General features: G+C 46.4%; 1 protein-coding gene across 9 annotated transcripts in view; it reads left to right on the top strand.

Moving 5' to 3' along the window:
• The window catches only part of PRKAG2 (protein kinase AMP-activated non-catalytic subunit gamma 2), a 260,830-nt gene that overhangs the window by 232,642 nt on the left and 11,094 nt on the right, over positions 1-17,094 (top strand). For all 9 annotated transcript variants that reach the window (XM_023250755.2, XM_023250752.2, XM_023250754.2 and 6 more), the window contains 7 exons: positions 1,399-1,480; positions 2,575-2,633; positions 9,771-9,816; positions 11,463-11,517; positions 12,357-12,483; positions 15,214-15,379; positions 15,719-15,756. In XM_023250755.2, the coding sequence (XP_023106523.1) occupies positions 1,399-1,480; positions 2,575-2,633; positions 9,771-9,816; positions 11,463-11,517; positions 12,357-12,483; positions 15,214-15,379; positions 15,719-15,756 (573 nt within the window). The remainder of the gene's footprint in view (positions 1-1,398; positions 1,481-2,574; positions 2,634-9,770; positions 9,817-11,462; positions 11,518-12,356; positions 12,484-15,213; positions 15,380-15,718; positions 15,757-17,094) is intronic.

Raw genomic sequence — 17,094 nt, 5'->3', positions numbered from 1 at the left:
ATAAAAGTTTATGGTCTATGTTTTACACTGCCGTAAACCTTTTTTCTTTTTTCTACTTCAACAGAGTCTTCTAATTTTTCTATTTGATGCTTTTTTTCTCATCTCGGTATGCCAGTATTTAATGTTCTCTTTCGTCGGGGACAGATTTCTTTTCCAATGCCAATAATTAGAAATAATGCGACATTGAACGCCTTTGACTCCTACTCCTAAAATCTAGGATGACTCCATACTTCAGAAAAAGCTAGCGCACAAACCGTATGAATATTTTCACAATTCGTCATACAAACCGAAGCTCAGAAACACAATTTATGGAGCCACACGCAGTTTTACAGCAGCACTTGCTTTAGGTGCTATCACTGAAAAATATTAGCCTTTTTAGCAGCTCTAAATAATACTTTACATTTGCCTTCATCTTCATTCCTTTGGTTATTAATAAAGGTGAGCCGTCTTCCCTGTGTTTATCTGTCGTCCGTATTTAGAGAGTCCTCTTCAGCACTGAGCTTTTGGCTTTTTTTTTTTTTTAACGTTTATTTATCATTTTGAGAGAGGGAGACAGAGCATACGCGGGGGCAGGGCAGAGAGAGAGGGAGACACAGAATCCGAAGCGGGCTCCAGGCTCCGAGCTGTCAGCACAGAGCCCGACGCGGGGCTCGAACCCACGAACCCGCGAGATCATGACCCTGAGCCGAAGTCAGATGCTTAACCGACTGAGCCACCCAGGCGCCCCTGAGCTTTTGGCTTTTAACGAACCATCCGCTCTGGTGCCTGAACCTGGCTTGGGATCCCAGAGGGGGCCTGTCGGGGTGATTCACAGAGATGCCAGATGTGAGCACTGCCCGAACGGGGCCCAGCCTGTGACAGGCACACGCTGAATGTTTATGCTAAGTGTTATTATGGTCCCAGGACCATAATGAAAGTACGTGTGTATTACGCGTTTCATACCTTTTCTTTCTCAGCTTCCAGGAAATGAGAAAGTACACTTGTTTGCTTTGTTATTGAACATAGGGAAAACAGATTTTCGTTTCAAGTCATTCGGTGTCACTTCAGCGTTTTCAGATGAACTGACAACCACATCAAGGAGAAATTGCACTGAAATTTAATTCTTTTATATGGTTTAAATCATATAAAGTCTCTGTGTGTGCCAAAGTCTTTAGATACAATGAACAAAGAACATTTTTGAAGTTGCTTGCATTGCTTCCATTTAAAAGATCTCCAGTCCCTGTAGGCTTCTGTATTTTTGCTGGTGGTAACAAACTCAGCTCTTTTGGGCCCGTCCAACTTACAGAAGTTGACATCGAAGATAACTGGTAAGATCTGGTCGGCTATTTTAGTTGAAGGTGTTTTTCTCCCTGACACGTGGACCTGAAAGTCTGTTCTGTTTCTCCCGTTTGTCTCCAGGTGAAGAAGGCCTTCTTTGCCTTAGTAGCCAATGGTGTCCGAGCAGCGCCGCTGTGGGAGAGTAAGAAACAAAGTTTCGTAGGTAAGCAGCGCGGGCCGGGGAGAGAGCCGAAATGGCAACCTGAAAGGCCAAACGCCGAAGGTATTGTAATAGGCCCTGGTTTGGAATTCAGCCTAGAAAACTTGCTGCCAAGTTAAAGAACTTTCCGGCTTTTACATCCCGGCTGAGGCGGGGCCGCTGGGAAATTCAAAACACTTACGTACCCCTACTGAGTTTCTTTCTCCTATTTATTTATTCATCCAGTTTCTTTTGATTCAGTGCCCTTTTGGCTCCCAAAGGACCTTATGTGCCTTTGCCAGTTCCCGCGAGCCCGGGGGTAGGGTCCGCGGGCGACGCTGTGCTCAGACACCTGACTTCGCGCGTGTGCACAGGCCCGCGGTCAGTCCCTGCTTGTCTGCCACACACCTTCTTGACGGTGCGGATGAAGTGACATAGGCCTGACGCCCGAGCCAGATGATCGCCGTACTGTTAGAAAAGTCCCGTAACTTACGATATCTGAATCCGTCACTTCTCATTTTGTAACTCATAGCAGACAGTGAGCACGGTCTCTCCTCGTGGACATCACGTTGTTTTGAAATTACCAGTGTACGTGTGCCTCCTTGCCTAGGTTACAGTTTCAGTCTCAGGGAAAAGTTTCCTGTCGTCTTCATCTTAGGATGAAGCACGTAGGAAGCACTTCGTGGCCCTTAATAAATAGGCACTAAATAAGCACTTAGACACTCTTTATAGAATGCTTCTCAGGAAACAATCCACCTGCCCCCAGAAAGGTCACGTGTCTAAAGCTTACGGAATACTTCATCTTATTTTAAAGTATTTCCAGTTATTTACATAGCTGCAAGTCTTTTGTGATGTTTTCTATTAATCAGTAAGTTTTCCATCACTGAATTGCCAAACACTGTGGTTGCTTCCATTGTACTCACCATCCGGTCTATTTTCAGCTGCGTTTGTCTTGGTTTGTTGTAGATAATTAACAGGTTAATAGCCCTAAGTAATATATTATTAAACCGTGCTTGATACCTTTAAAGTATATTTTAGAAGCTTTTCTAGTAAATATTTTTGCTTACCATTCGAAATTTTTCATAGTTTTATATTTAACATACAATTCTCTGTTCCAGGAATGCTAACAATTACAGATTTCATAAATATACTACATAGATACTATAAATCACCCATGGTAAGTGCCAGAAATCCTTATGTCCGTAATCGGAGCTGTATATTTCTGCGTGGGGGGGGGGGGGGGGGGAGGGGGTGGATTTTTACAAATAGAAGCGCAGGTCAGTCGCAGAGGTCAGTTAGTCCCTGAACTTATGATCTTTCACGGCATGATGGGCGTGCTGGGGCGCTGTGACTGCACGGACCCAGGAACGAAGGCAGCCTTTCCCACAGCCTGCTGCGGGTGACGGTCCACGGCAGCGTCCCTCTGCAGATGACAGTGCTGCAGAGTGTATCTTCCTGGGCCTCTTGCTGCAAGAGCAGCTTCGTGCAGTCACCCCCTAAATTCTTCTAACAAGAACGATATGTACTCTCTGGTTTCAAAGAAGTAAATCTTAAAATTGGACAAATTCAGTTTTGACATTTTTCTGCCAGTTACAAAAAGACTGGTTAATTTTAGTGGGAGCACTCCCTCGTCCCTGGTCCAGCTGTTTTGTAAGAGCACCATTTGAGAACCACATGATGGCCTTTATCTAACACTATGATTTTTGTGATTCTACCAGCTTGTTTGGTTTTTGTTGCTTTGGGCGGCTGATTGCTTTGTCGGGGGGCAGGGGGGCGGGGAGGGGTGTTTTGTGTTTGTTTTCTCGGCAGGGGTGGGCAAGGACAGAATTGCGTAATTTTTTTCCTTCATACTATTTTGGGTATCTAAAAGGTAAAAAAGACAATTCAGTCAATATTCTTTTTACATGTAATGGTTAATATTGCCCAATAACTAAATTCCTACATAAAAGACATGAGACCTACTCTTAGAACTAAGCTTTACCAAAGATTTTGTAAGTATCCCATATTTATTTCGCGTGACGTGTCTGATTTCTGAAATACTACCAATGCCGGTGAATATTGGTTTTCTTTATAGTGGTCACATGTCTGCTTCTGAACTAGCAAGATCAACACAAGGATGATTATTAACTGGATGTATTTTGATAAAATGCAGCTAACCCCCGCATTAAAAATCTCAGCAGTAGGGGCGCCTGGGTGGCTCAGTCGGTTAAGCGTCTGACTTCAGCTCAGGTCACGATCTCGCGGTCCATGAGTTCAAGCCCCGCGTCGGGCTCTGGGCTGATGGCTCAGAGCCTGGAGCCTGCTTCCGATTCTGTGTCTCCCTCTCTCTCTGCCCCTCCCCCGTTCATGCTGTGTCTCTCTCTGTCTCAAAAATAAATAAATGTTAAAAAAAAAAATCTCAGCAGTAGTTATCAGTTAAACCAAAGTTTTTATAAAACATTTGTCTAAATATACAGGCCCCAATTTTTTTTTATTATAATCGACATACAGTGTCAGTTTCAGGGGTGCAACATGGTGATTCAGTATCTTTACATGTTACAAATTACAAACTGATCACACCAGGTCCAGTTGTACCGTCTGTCACCATACTAAGTTATTACAATTTTATTGACTATATTTCCATGACTAATTTTATAACTGGAAGTTTGTACCTCTTAATCCCCTCCACCCATTTCTCTTGTCCCTTCCCCCTCCTTCCCCTCTGGTGGCCACCAGTTTGTTCTCTGTATCTATGAGTATATTTCTGTTCTGTTTGATTTTTAGATTCTGCATATGAGTGAAATCATAGAGTGTTTGTCTTTCTCTGACTTCACTTTATTTCACTTATTTCACTATGTCTCTGACTTATTTCTCTAGAATTTCACTCTAGGTCCATCCACGTTGTCACATTTAAATGGCGGCATTTGTTCATTATAACTGAGTAGCATTCCTGTGTGTGTGTGTGTGTGTGTGTGTGTGTGTGCGCGCGCGCGTGCGAGCACCACATTTTCTTTACTCATTCATTGACTGATGGACATTTGAATTGCTTCCAGGTCTTGGCTCTTATAACTCATGCTGCAGCAAGTGTGGGGATAAATACATCTTTTCAAATCAGTATTTGGTTTTTTTGGCAGGTGGAAGAGGGGTTTCCAGGAAACCACCTGGAGTGGAATTGCCAGATCCTGTGGTAGCTCTGTTGTTCATTTTTTGGGGACCCTCCACACCGATTTCCACAGTGGCTGCACCAGTTTGCATTCTTGGCAGCGGTGCACGAGGGTTCCTTGGTCTCCACATCCTCACCAACCCCTGTTGTTTCTTGTGTTTTTTATTTTAGCCATCCCGACAGGCGAGACCTCATTGTGGTTTGGGGTTGTATTTGCCTGATGGCTAATGATGTTGAGCATCTTCTCAAATGTTTATTGGGGGGCCAGTTTTTAAACTTGGCGAGAGTGTTCATCTCTGGTTTGGTTCTCTTACTGCTGGGATCTCCGTGGAATCCCTGGTGGCTGGTGGCTTAGTGAGGGCTGTCCATTCTGCCTGGTGAAGACACAGCGTCTTGGTCAGTCTTTGCCTGGCCTCACGTCCGCTTACCCCGGCCGTGCCCAGCTTAGTACTCCGTCCAAAGCTCAGGGTCTCTGCACTGCCGTCCCCTCTTGTCGTGGACAGCTCCTCCTCGTCCGGTTCTCTGCCCGCAAATTCCGCCTACCCAGACTTTGATTCCTGTCTCCCTGACTCAGTGGGACTGTCATGCCCTGGCTGGGTCAGCTGCCTGCACTGCAGTCCAGAGAAAGAGGTGGGGATCATGGGGCTCGGTCTGCTTGCTTCCCTTCTCCTGGGGCTGACGGTCCGGCCGGTCCTGCCCTGCCTGTTGCCTAATGTCTGAAAACAGTCATTTCACATACTTTCTTCCATTTTCTGGTTGTTTGCAGCTGGAGACTAAGGGTAGTGCCTTCCTCTCCATCACGGCTGACTGCGCTCTGTCGATGTTTTCTGTACCTCTCTGCCCTGGATGTTTCTGGCTGCTGTGTGCATTTCAGTATCGACTTGAACACCATCTGTTGAGAGTTAAACGCTGAACTTTTAGGGTAACCAAAGATCCACTTCATCTGCCCTTATTTTTGTTTTAAACCAAATGAAGAGTAAAAAGAACAAGTATTCATAGTTTTTTAAACCAACCCGCCCAGATGCCGTCTCTCGCTGCTCTCTGGATCTGCGTGCTGCGCCCCCACCCCACCCCACCCCACCCCTGCAGTCTGCCTGGTTCCCTCCTGCGTTGTGTCATTCAGTCCTGTCGTGACCGTTCTGCCGTGACGGGCCATCGCAGTTGTTGTTCAATGACACTGTCATTACTCCATCCTCATTTTTGAAGAAGTCTTTTGCTGCATCATAGAAGCCGAGTTAATAGTTGTTTTTAACACGTCCACGATGCAGCTCCTCCCCGGTGCTTCCGGTAAGAGGTCAGTAGACCTGTTCATTCTTACGCGTTCCGTAGAATACGCTGTTTCTTTCTGGCTTGAGATTGTCTCTCTAACTCGGGGCTTCAGCAGTAGCAGGGACATGCCCGGGTTTGGTTTTCTGTGTCTTTATCCCGCTCCAGGTTTGCTGAGTTTCCGTGATCTCCTAAGTTGGTTTTTCACTGACTTGGGAAGTTTCTGGCTGCTGTTTCTTCAGATATTTTTCCTTTCTCATCCCCTCTCCTCTGGGACGTCAGGCATAGGAGCATCGGGCCACTTGACCACGGTGTTCATCTTTCAGGGCTCAGCATCATTGACCTGTCTTCATTTGCTACTTGCCGATTCTCCCTTGGGTGATCTCCGGCCTTATTTTCAAACCTTGTTCCTATTGAATTTTCAGTGAGATTGGGAGCTCACACTTGAAAGATTTTGTGGCGTCTTCGTAAAATTTTCTGTGGCTGATCTTCCACGAAATGGAAACGGAACTCTTAAACCGTAATTTTCACGTACATTTCGGAAAGAACTCTTCCTCTGAGCGAGAGCCAACGCCACCGCTGCCCCTCTCGACCACTATGGTTACAGAAACGTAGGTACTGGATGCCTCTTTTTAACTGTTAAATTTTGTACTCGAGAACGGTGGTCGTGCAGGGTTACTCGCACTTGGTGTTGGTGACATTTCTCGTTTCTCCTCTCCTTCTGAGCTGACCTGCTAGGCTCCTTCTCTTCCTGCCTCCCCGTAATTCCTTTTGTGGATATTTTCTAAAGCTTAGCCTTTGGCCTTCTTCTCGTCTGTGTGGCTGCTCTTCCCCGACTTCATGTTCACACTCTCCTTTCTGTCCTCCTCCTCGTCCTTAGGCCCCTGCCAGTTGAAAGTCCAGACTTTCAGAATCCTACTCCTGGGTCACCTTAGTGATGGAGAGTTCCCTGTATCAGTCACCTCTGACAGAATTAGTCACCCTTTCTCTGCACCCGTTAATGCCCTTATGGTACTTTTCATGCTGCATTCTCATTAGTCGTAAGGCAGCGTTTCTCCGCTGGGAGCCATTTTGCCCCCTCGCGCCCCCCCCCCCCCCGGCCCAGGGACGTTTGACAACATCTGGAGATATTTTTGGTCACAGCTAGAAGGGCAGGGTGGTTCTGGTGTCTGGCGGGCAGAGGCCAGGGATGCTGCTTAATAGCCTACAGGGTACAGGACGGTCCCTACAACAAAAAGTCACCTAGCCTAAAATGTCACTAGTGCCAGGGTTGAGAAATGCTGTTATGGGGGGATCTGAATCTCTGGCTAGATTTTGAGTTCTCTGAGGTAGAAGGTAGAGACTGTATCTTACTCATCTTTGTATCTTACACACACACACACACACACACACACACACACACACACACACCCTTCCCATCACGTCAGGGCCAAACACACCTGGTTCATAATAGACGCTCACGTTGGTGAAACCGCATCCACGCTGGCGACTGTGGCTGAAGACCTTCGGGCCCGTGCAGGCAGGACGCAGGGAGGCCTCTGCTCAGCTGAGCACTGGTGTCTTCTCAGGACTTCCAGAGTGAGGCCTGGAGCTGTAGTTTCTGTTTGTGAACTATGTTCGACCATATCCTTGAAGAACAAGACCTTGGGACGCCTGGGTGGCTCAGCCGGTTCAGCGTCCAGCCCTTGATTTCGGCTCAGGTCACGATCTCATGGTTTGTAAGTTCGGGCCCCACCCCGGGCTCTATGCTGATGGTGCAGCACCTGCTTGGGATTCTCTTCCCCTCTCTCTGCCCCTCTCCTGCTCACTCTCTCTGTCTCTCTCTGAAAAATAAATAAACTTAAAAAAAAACACAAAAACAAAAACCAGAATCTTGCCATTTGCAACATGGAGGGCTCCGGAGCGTATTATGCTAAGTAAGTAAGTCAGAGAAAGACACATAACATGTGATTTCACTCATGTGTGGAATTTAAGAAACAAAACAGCTGAACATAAGGGGAAACAAAAAGAGGCAAAACATAAAACAGACTCTTAACGATAGAGAGCAAAAGCGAAGGGGGCTGGAGGGAGGTGGGCGGAGGGATGGGCTAGATGGGGGATGGGCATTAAGGAGGGCACTTGTGATGAGCACTGGGGGTTGTATGGAAGTGATGAATCACTCGTTCTCTTCGTGAAACTAATATCACGCCGTATGTTAACTGGAACTTAAAAACTTGAAACAAAAAAAAAAAAAAACCACGCCCTCACCTTCCCTTGACCTTCGGTTCGGCTTTCCTCTCTGGTGTGGATATTTACTGCTCCATCACCTAGCATCAGAACTGGGCGGGGGTGGGGGACTTTTTACGTACCGGTCTCTCTCTCTCTCTCCTGTTAATCTCTGAACCTTTCGGTCCTTCTTCCTGTGGCCCCTGTACCACCCCGATCACGGTTCTAGACCTCACCACCCGAGACTCGGTTTCCCATCTGGCGCTGGTGCTGTGAAAGCCTCCTCCTTAGAGCCTTACCATCACGTCATTCGCTACTTAAACCCATCAGGGCTGGCCCGGCCTCGTCTCCCCGGCCAGGCAGCCCCCGGGCCATGGGGCGGTCGAGTGAGCATGAGGCCACGTTGGTCCCCAGCCCTCACTCCAGCCCTGCGTGTCCTCCGTGTTCCTTGAGCAGGGGCGAGTCTTTCCTCTCCAGGCCTTCACTCGAGTTTTTCTGCTTTTTGTAAAGCCCACTCGCCATGCAGGGCCCGGCTGAAATCTTCCTCCTCGACACTTCCCTGGCCTGACCTCTGGTCGTCTCTACCTTGTGTGTGTCCCCGTACTCAGCCTTTTAGAGGGTGACCTCCTACAGTTGACTGTTGAACAACACGCTGACTCTGGGGAAGTCACAAATCACACGCAGATTTTCGACGGCGCGGGGGTCGGCACCCCTGACCCCGCGTCGCTCTAGGGTCGGTGGCATTTTTATCTAGGACTGCCTTGATGCTGCTGCCCTCTGGATTTTGAGCTCCAAGAAGAGGCCACGTTTTCTTATTTCAGGTGCCCCCTTGAGTCCCAGCACAACGCTGATAGAAGTAAGGCGTAGTGATTTTTTGAAACACTGAGCCAGGAGGGGAGGCCACAGGGGGGCGCCGCGGAGAACCACCGTCTTGGGCCAGGCCCTCTATTTCCTGTTCTCTCCTGGGATGCTCACAGAAGCCGTATCTGGAGGGCGTTTGCACGCACTTGGAAGGGAAGCAGATGGAGAGGTTAAATAACTTGGCCAAGAAGAGCAACTAAAAGTGGTAGGGCTAGCCTCGAGATTTGAAACAAAGCTGAACAACTCCAAAGTGACTTTGTATTATACTGCGCTGTTTAACCCTCCAGGTATTTTATGCCCTTCCTACCCTGGGGAAATAGGTCGATACGGTCCAGGCACAAATTGACCTAACGGCTTTATTTTAGCACGATGTAACCACTTGTCCTTTTTAAATTAGAGATGCTAAACATTTTCTGTTCCCTGAAAAAGAGGGAATTGGGCATGTATGTCCATACGTGTTTTAAAATTTAAGCGGATCAGAAATGTTTCTATTAGATTCATGAAAATATCACCCTAGTTTGTTTTAAATTTAACACTTTTTATTTTTTTAAGTAATCTCTACGCCGAGTGTGGGGCTCCGACTCACAACCCTGACATCGGGAATCCCGTGCCCCACTAACTGAGCCAGCCAGGCACCCCTATTGTGTTTTAAGTTTAGGAAACATTTATCTTTCAAGAAACGTAGAGCACTTTATGTTTCTAATTTATATTTCCAGTATTTCTGAATTATCTTGACTGTTTCCATCTGCCGAATTATGGGACTCCACAGTAGTTATGAAATCATTTTTTCTTATGTTGTATATGTTAACGTTTGTAAATAAGAATTTTTCTCATTTGCAGGTACAGATCTATGAATTAGAGGAACATAAGATTGAAACATGGAGGGGTAAGCACTATTGGGTGTTAAAAATCTTTTAGGATCAGGAAAAAAAATGTGTGTAAAACATGTCTTAGCTTCGCAGATCCTTTTCTCTTTGCCTAAGAAATTATGTGATTAAAACATTTATTTCTATTTTAATCTTGAATAGTGTGCTATTATTATTGTAAACACCATCTGTTCTGTTTACTAGGGGATCCTATAACAAGTCCTCACACTAAGGCTGGGATAGAAAGACAGTGAACTAACCAGTACCCCGGTCACTGCCCCCCACGGAGCCACCACTGACTGCTAAAGATTACCCTCCTTGCCCACAGATTTATCTGTCTATAGAAAATGCACCAGGCGAGCGCTTAAGATGAACAAAATTAAGGATCTCTTCTTAAATTTAATCATTATTTCTTTATAACGGAGGAACACAGAACAAATGAACCTTAAACTAGAAGGTGTGAATAAAATGACACGAAAAAGGAACCCTTCGAAGTCGCAGTACCTTTTCTGCAATGGATCCAGTTTTTAAATTCTGATTTCACGATCGTGAAATTGTTCTGTCTTAGCGAGCCCCGTCATGCTGGATTGATGCAGGGGGCAAAGGGCCCGTCACTGGGATGGGACAGGACTCACTGAGGAAGGCAGTCGGACCGACATTGAGGAGAGGCCTTTATAGGGTGTTCAGAGAAGAGCCTGGCTAGAAACGGAGGGACCGGTAGATAGAGATTTGTTGATTAATAATTTGCTTGGAACGATGAGCAACCTTTGTGACCGGCAGCCGCAAAATCTGAACATCCGTGGGAATTCTCTGAAGGGCTAGCGGCTCTTTCACTCCACTTGGCTTGGAAGTTTCGCTGAGCGATATGTTTGGTTTAGAATGGCTTTGTCAAGTCGAACAAAACAGAGTCAACAAGGGATCTGTATCTTAGCACTGCCTGTTGGGAAGTGAATATATAACTTAACACCAAGACAGATCCCCCTGATCAGATTCTACTGCATTATAAGTAACGTTAGACTAAGATTTAAGTATATTTACAGTTTGACGTGAGATAGTGTTCATCCAGTGGTAATAATGGTCACGTCAAGATCCTGCTTCATGCTTTTCTGTATAGAAACCTCAGCGAGGCAGATTTCATTACAGTGGGTCTTTAGGAAGATAGTTTCTACAGACTCCCAAGATCCCCAAGATGCAGGTTTTGAGCATGAGTTTGGGGAAACAAAACTTAAGCACCTTTAAAGGACAAAGTCTGTCGTAACTTTTATTTTCTATTTTAACTCGTGAAAATTAGTTTTAAAGGATTCTATGAACACTTCTGTCTTAAGGGTGATAGCAATTTGCTAATATTCTAGTGACCTCTGCTGGTTTTGATTTTTTACATCAGATTGCTTGAATATTCTTCTCATTTTTACAACATCCATTGTAATACCGTTTTTAAATATTTAATTTTTCCACAAAGGCAACATCCCGAAAGCAGCTTCTAAGTTGTTTAAACTAGTCCTAACTCTAATTTATCCGGAAGTGTTCACTAAATTGCATTCATTTGCTTTTGGTTTTTAATCCTTCTAATTGTTGTCTGTAAATTGAAGAGTAGTTTAATTTATGTAATAATTACAAACAGCAAATGGGTTGTTACTAACTGCATATTTTCTTTCTATAAAAACAGAGCTTTATTTACAAGAAACATTTAAGCCTTTAGTGAATATATCTCCAGATGCAAGGTAAACTTGTAAAGTTTTTCTCCTTTGAAAACATTCATTCAGATTCTTGTTTTGTTTCCATGATTGCTAGATTTTTCATCTAGATAGGGGCCAGCCAGCCCTCCCTAATTTCAGATATTGAATTCAGTAGACGTAGAGGCAATAGAAATCAGCCGGTGTTTGTCCAGAGGATTGATAAGGGGCTGGGAGGATGGTCACGTTAAGCAGTTTTAAAATCCCGATCACCAGCAGCACAAACCATCCGGGGAGCTCTACCTCCGCCTGTTAGATCGCCTTTGGAGGGTGGTGCCCAGGAACGTGCATTCCGGAAGCTCCCCCAGGGGTTCTAGCGTGCCCTGAGGTTGAAGGTCACGCTCCGTTAGACATGGGTCAGGAGGTCATCGGAAGAACGCGCCACCCCTCGGGAGTCCTCTAGCGCATACGTTTTGACCCAGGCCTTCTGGGACGGCTCCGGCAGACCCGGGAAGGGCCAGAGCAGCCCCGAAGGGGGTTGCAGTGAGTCCGCTACGGGGCGGTGCCGGGCCCGAGCTCCTGGTCGCTGGTGTGGTCCCTTGGCAGTCCTGTCGTTCTCAAACAGCAGCATTAAACACGGTTAGAACCTCCTCTCCTAGAGATCCGTAGCTCGCGCTTATATCTGAGATTGACACAGACTGGGAAAAATCAAGATCTCTTGCTGAGATACCCAACTTAAAACTTTTCCCAAACACTGCTTTGAGTCCAGTCAACCTTTTATTGCTGTGATGTGAAAACACTGAAAATGCTTCTAAAGCAGGGGTGGTCCAGAGCGTTTTACATTTTTCCTTAAAGCCTCCTAACAACTTTGATGGCTTTTCCCGCAGCCTCTTCGATGCTGTATACTCGTTGATCAAAAATAAAATCCACAGATTGCCAGTTATTGACCCTATCAGTGGGAATGCACTTTATATACTTACCCACAAAAGAATCCTCAAGTTCCTCCAGCTTTTTGTAAGTAGTTTTTAGTGTTTCTAAAGACGTAGTTGCATCTACTTTAACTAATTTACTTCAAGTAAATTGGCTCCTGTCACCCTCCGTAGAAGCGGTTAACTTTGGCATTGCGATTGTTAGGAGGTCTCCATCGTTGCTAAGCTGCACTTTCTCAACTTACTGCATTCTCCAAGTTGATGCCATGTAAGAAGCAGTCGCCTTTCAGGGCAAGTGTCAAAATACCCAACACGCTTGAAATTCTCTATTTAAGTTAGAATGTTTCATCACCTAAAACAAGAGGGCAGTAAAGCAATTTGCAAGCCAGTCTCTTTCAGACACTGCTATCTTAAGATCGGTTGAGCCAGTATTTACAGCAAATTGCCTTACGATGCTTTATCGGTATCATGGTTGCAGAAACATTCAAACAATACCGTCCCCAGGATTATCGTATTGGAAATTACAGCGATAGAAAAACCCACAGCGAATAGAATTTTGGCACGAGAATACCATGTTGGTCCAAATTCGGGCTGTGTTACCGGTAGGTTTTCTCAGCTGCATTTGAAAGGAGACATCTTCCTAATCATCCCGAACATTGGCCTCTTTGGTCAATACTAAAAGCGCCGAAGGACCCGAGTTTTTACAAGAGCGCTTTAATTTTTCCCCTTCGGATTACATGCCCTGAATTTGCAGTTAGCCGTCGTTGGTCAGCTAGGACCAGTAGGAGGCCTCGTTCGTGGTCCCGAAGAGACGACACGTGAAGTCATGTTTTTACGGAATGTAGTAGACATTAAAAATCGACCTCAGATGCGCTTCCCCGCTTCCTACCGCATCAGTTAAGGAAATAAAACAGCGCTCTAGCGCGACGCAGAGAGGCCGGCATCCCGACCTCAGCTTTGCCAGACAGAAGCACCAAGGGGTCCGTAGTTGGGAGAATCAAGCCAGTCCTGCATTTTCATAGTTTACCTGGGAAACTAACACTCTTCACGATTAAATAATTGCTAAGACAGAAGGTAGGAAATTGACAAAAAAGCAGGCAGTAGAAAGACAGTGTAGGGGACAGTCAGGGACGGATAGTGCTGGGTAGACGTCCCCCCTGTCAGGCGCAGACCCTGGGTCTGCTGTGCGCTGAACAGGCTGTCGCCCCCGTATCCCAGTTGAGTGGGACCCAGGGCGGGGCTGTGTATCCAGGGCCCGCAGGTGCCAGGCCCACCCCCTAGAGCGATCGCACTAAAGTGACAGTAATCGTCATAGCTGAAGACTCTTCAGCATTTGTCACGTGGCAGGTACTGTCCTGCCCGTGTCACACGACACCTCTAATCCTCGCCTCCACCCTCTCAGGTAGGTATTTTTACGCGTCCCCACCTTCGAGGCGGTGAAACTGAGGTGGAGCGACTGCCAGCTCACTGCCGGCAGTGGCTGAGAGGCTCCTGACGGGCGGCCTCTCTCGGCCTCTCGGCCTCCCTGCCTCCGAGGCCCTGTCGGCGGGCGGTGTCGCGGCTCCTCTGTGCGGAGGCGCCCGGCTCAGAGAGTTAAGCCTGCCCCGGGTCTCCCAGATGTTTCTGGTCGAGTCCAGCCCGTTTTCACGGCTGCACCGCTGCGGGTGCGAAGGAACAGTGGGAGGCGGGCCTTGGTGTCCTCCTCTTCCGTAAAAAGTCGAGGAGGTCCCCTCTGCCAGTACAGCCTTACATTTGGGCCAATATGGTAATGAAGTCATGCTCTTAGAATATTCACCTAGAGGTTTTCAGATTAAAATACAGCTTTTTAAATAAAACTTCAGACCCTGATTTTTACTGATCCGAGATCATTTTCTGAGGCAAAAGTGGCCTTTCCCTTGGAGACCGTTGACAGTTAGCCTGAGCGTACAATATGGAACAGGGGTTGTCCTGCGTCACGATGGGCTAGATGACCTAATAGGTCTTTCTTTTTTTTCTCTAAATTTCTAGGATTCTCATGATTTGAATATTGATGAACTCTTTGACTTGAACATTTTGTTTCTTCTAATTGTTCATCTTTTCCTGATAATTATAAGGTACAGCAGGAGGACGGAATCAACTATACCCTTTATACAAGGTGGATTTTTGAAACCGTAGACCTTATTTTGTCTTAGTCAAACATGACCCTAGACTCCTCTCTTCTGACTTCTCCCTCCTCCTCTAAAACAGCCCATGAAAAGAAAAGCGAACTTTTAAAGGTTCTTGCAATTCTGTTGGCCTGTTCTGTGCCCCTCGTAATCACAAGGTGGAGTCCTCAGGATGTGGCCCGGGGCGGGGGGGGGGGCCGGGGTGAGGACTAGCTTAGCTCAGACAGCTCTCCTGAGACGCTCTGGGTCTGGAAACGCGTGGGTTCTTGGTAGATATTCCTTAATGCCGACAGCAGGACCAGGAATTTAAGATAAATATCTAAGGATACAGGATTCTTGGTGGCTATGGGTCTGAACTTCCAAAGAGACCTCTTGTTCCCTCTTCTGTCCACGTTTTCCGTGGGTAAAGAGAAGGGGAACGTTACATTGTGTGAGTGCCTTGTAGTGTTTTACTAAGTCGTTGAATAGAAGCGTAGACCCGTAAACCGGTTTGAACGCAGACTGCAGTTCCTATGTGTAGCATTTCCGTGTTCGTTCGGACATCCAGGTAGATGGTCAGAAAACCGCTAACTGTAATCTGTGATACGTAGTGTTTTGTTTCAAGTGTGGACATGTGCACATTGAAGAGGTCTGCTCGGGCTCTAGAGCATTTGTGTTTATCTTCTGCTTAGATGTCTGATATGCCAAAGCCTGCCTTCATGAAGCAGAACCTAGACGCCCTTGGCATCGGGACCTACCACAACATCGCCTTCATCCACCCGGACACTCCCATCATTAAAGCCTTGAACGTCTTTGTAGAAAGACGAGTGTCGGCCTTGCCTGTGGTGGATGAGTCAGGTCTGTGGGTTTGGTCAGACAGAGGCCACGCTTTGTCTCCTTGGGGCAAACTGACTGCTAAGCGGTCAGCAGATCAGACTGGGTGGCCAGCAAGGGGGGGGGGGGGGGATGAGAGTTTCAGACATGGCGGATCGAGTCAGCACCGAGCAGCACTCGGGTTAGCAAGGACTTGGACCTGGCTTATTTCTACACTTGCTGTTAAGATGGGATTTCACGTCCGTTTAAAATTAGACAAGTTTGTTTAATCGCTAGTAAGCATCTGGCTAAGACTGATTTTAAATGGTTTTTTTTTTTTGTCTCTGAGACCTGTTTTTTTCTAACATTTGTTTTCATTTTTAGGAAAAGTTGTAGATATTTATTCCAAATTTGATGTCATTGTAAGTACTTTTAATTTTGTTACACCTGTCCTCTAGAATGCATTTAAAACAGATTCATGGGGCACCTGGGTGGCTCAGTCAGTTAAGCGTCCGACTTTGGCTCAGGTCATGATCTCACGATTTGTGAGTTCGAGCCCCGTGTCCGGCTCTGTGCTGACCGCTCAGAGCCTGGAGCCTGCTTCGGATTCTGCGTCTCCTTCTCTCTCTGCCCCTCAAAAATAAATAAGTGTAAAATAGGTACATTAATCTGTTTGTGATTTTCCCTCATTACTAGCTTTTGTGAATGTGAGGACCGGAGGATTCTGCAGACTGCCCAGAGTTACTGTGCTTAACATCCCCTGGGTTAGCAGTGAATAACATATTAGCATTTTATGGTTTTTCCAGTCTATGTGTAGTTTATCCATTACTACAGCATGTGTGAATATTATAGACGGTCCTATTTCTGTGGGCAAGACATTATTTATTCCGTGTGCTTAGTGCACACAGTAATTCAGGGGTCACTTCAGGGGTTATAATCATCTCATTGTTTTACTGATTGGGAACAGCTGTTCTAAAGAAAACAGCAAATATATTCATTATTTAAACATTTTTTTTAATGTTTATTTTTGAGAGAGAGAGACAGAGCACGAGCGGGGGAGGGGCAGAGAAAGAGGGAGACACAGAACGGGAAGCAGGCTCCAGGCTCTGAGCTGTCAGCACAGAGCCCGACGCGGGTCTTGAACCCACAGACTGCGAGATCGTGACCTGAACCAAAGTCGGATGCTCAACCGACTGAGCCACCCAGGCGTCCCTATATTAAAGTCCTGTTTTGAGGGGTCTGTTTTTGATCCCTGGTGTAAATCTGCTAGATGTAATGCTACATCTTTCTACTGAATGCTTTTTCACCCCATTCATTTTAAATGCACTTCCTTAGAGTTTTCTAGTATCTCTAAGAAAGGAAACCAAAATTCTGGTAGCCCCAAACGTGCTCTGCATTTTTTACCCTAATATCGATCCCGCCGTTAAATATAACTTGGCAGCTAGCTGTGTCTCTTGTCTCATGCATTCTGCTTAACAGGCATCAAAAAATCTGCCAATTAGAATTTGGTTGGGTAGGACCCTCTGAGGTTAAAGCCACATGGGTCTGTGGGGGGCTCGTCTGGCCTGTTCTTCCTTCACGGGCTTGATCTGGCGGGTCCCTCGGCGCCTTCCTGGCGAAAACCTTGCCCCCTGGGCAGGGGCTCGCAGGGAGGGTCTACTGTTGCAGGCACCCTAGGGTGCTTCTCACCCTTTACAAATGTTAGTCTAAGGATGGGGGGGAGGTAGTCTTCGTAGGACAAGCAGGCAGAATTTAACAGG

This window comes from Felis catus, chromosome A2, assembly GCF_018350175.1.
Source record: "Felis catus isolate Fca126 chromosome A2, F.catus_Fca126_mat1.0, whole genome shotgun sequence".
NCBI lineage: Eukaryota > Metazoa > Chordata > Mammalia > Carnivora > Felidae > Felis > Felis catus.
The sequence above is the reverse complement of the archived record's forward strand: the minus strand, read 5'-3'. Positions and strand labels throughout refer to the sequence as shown.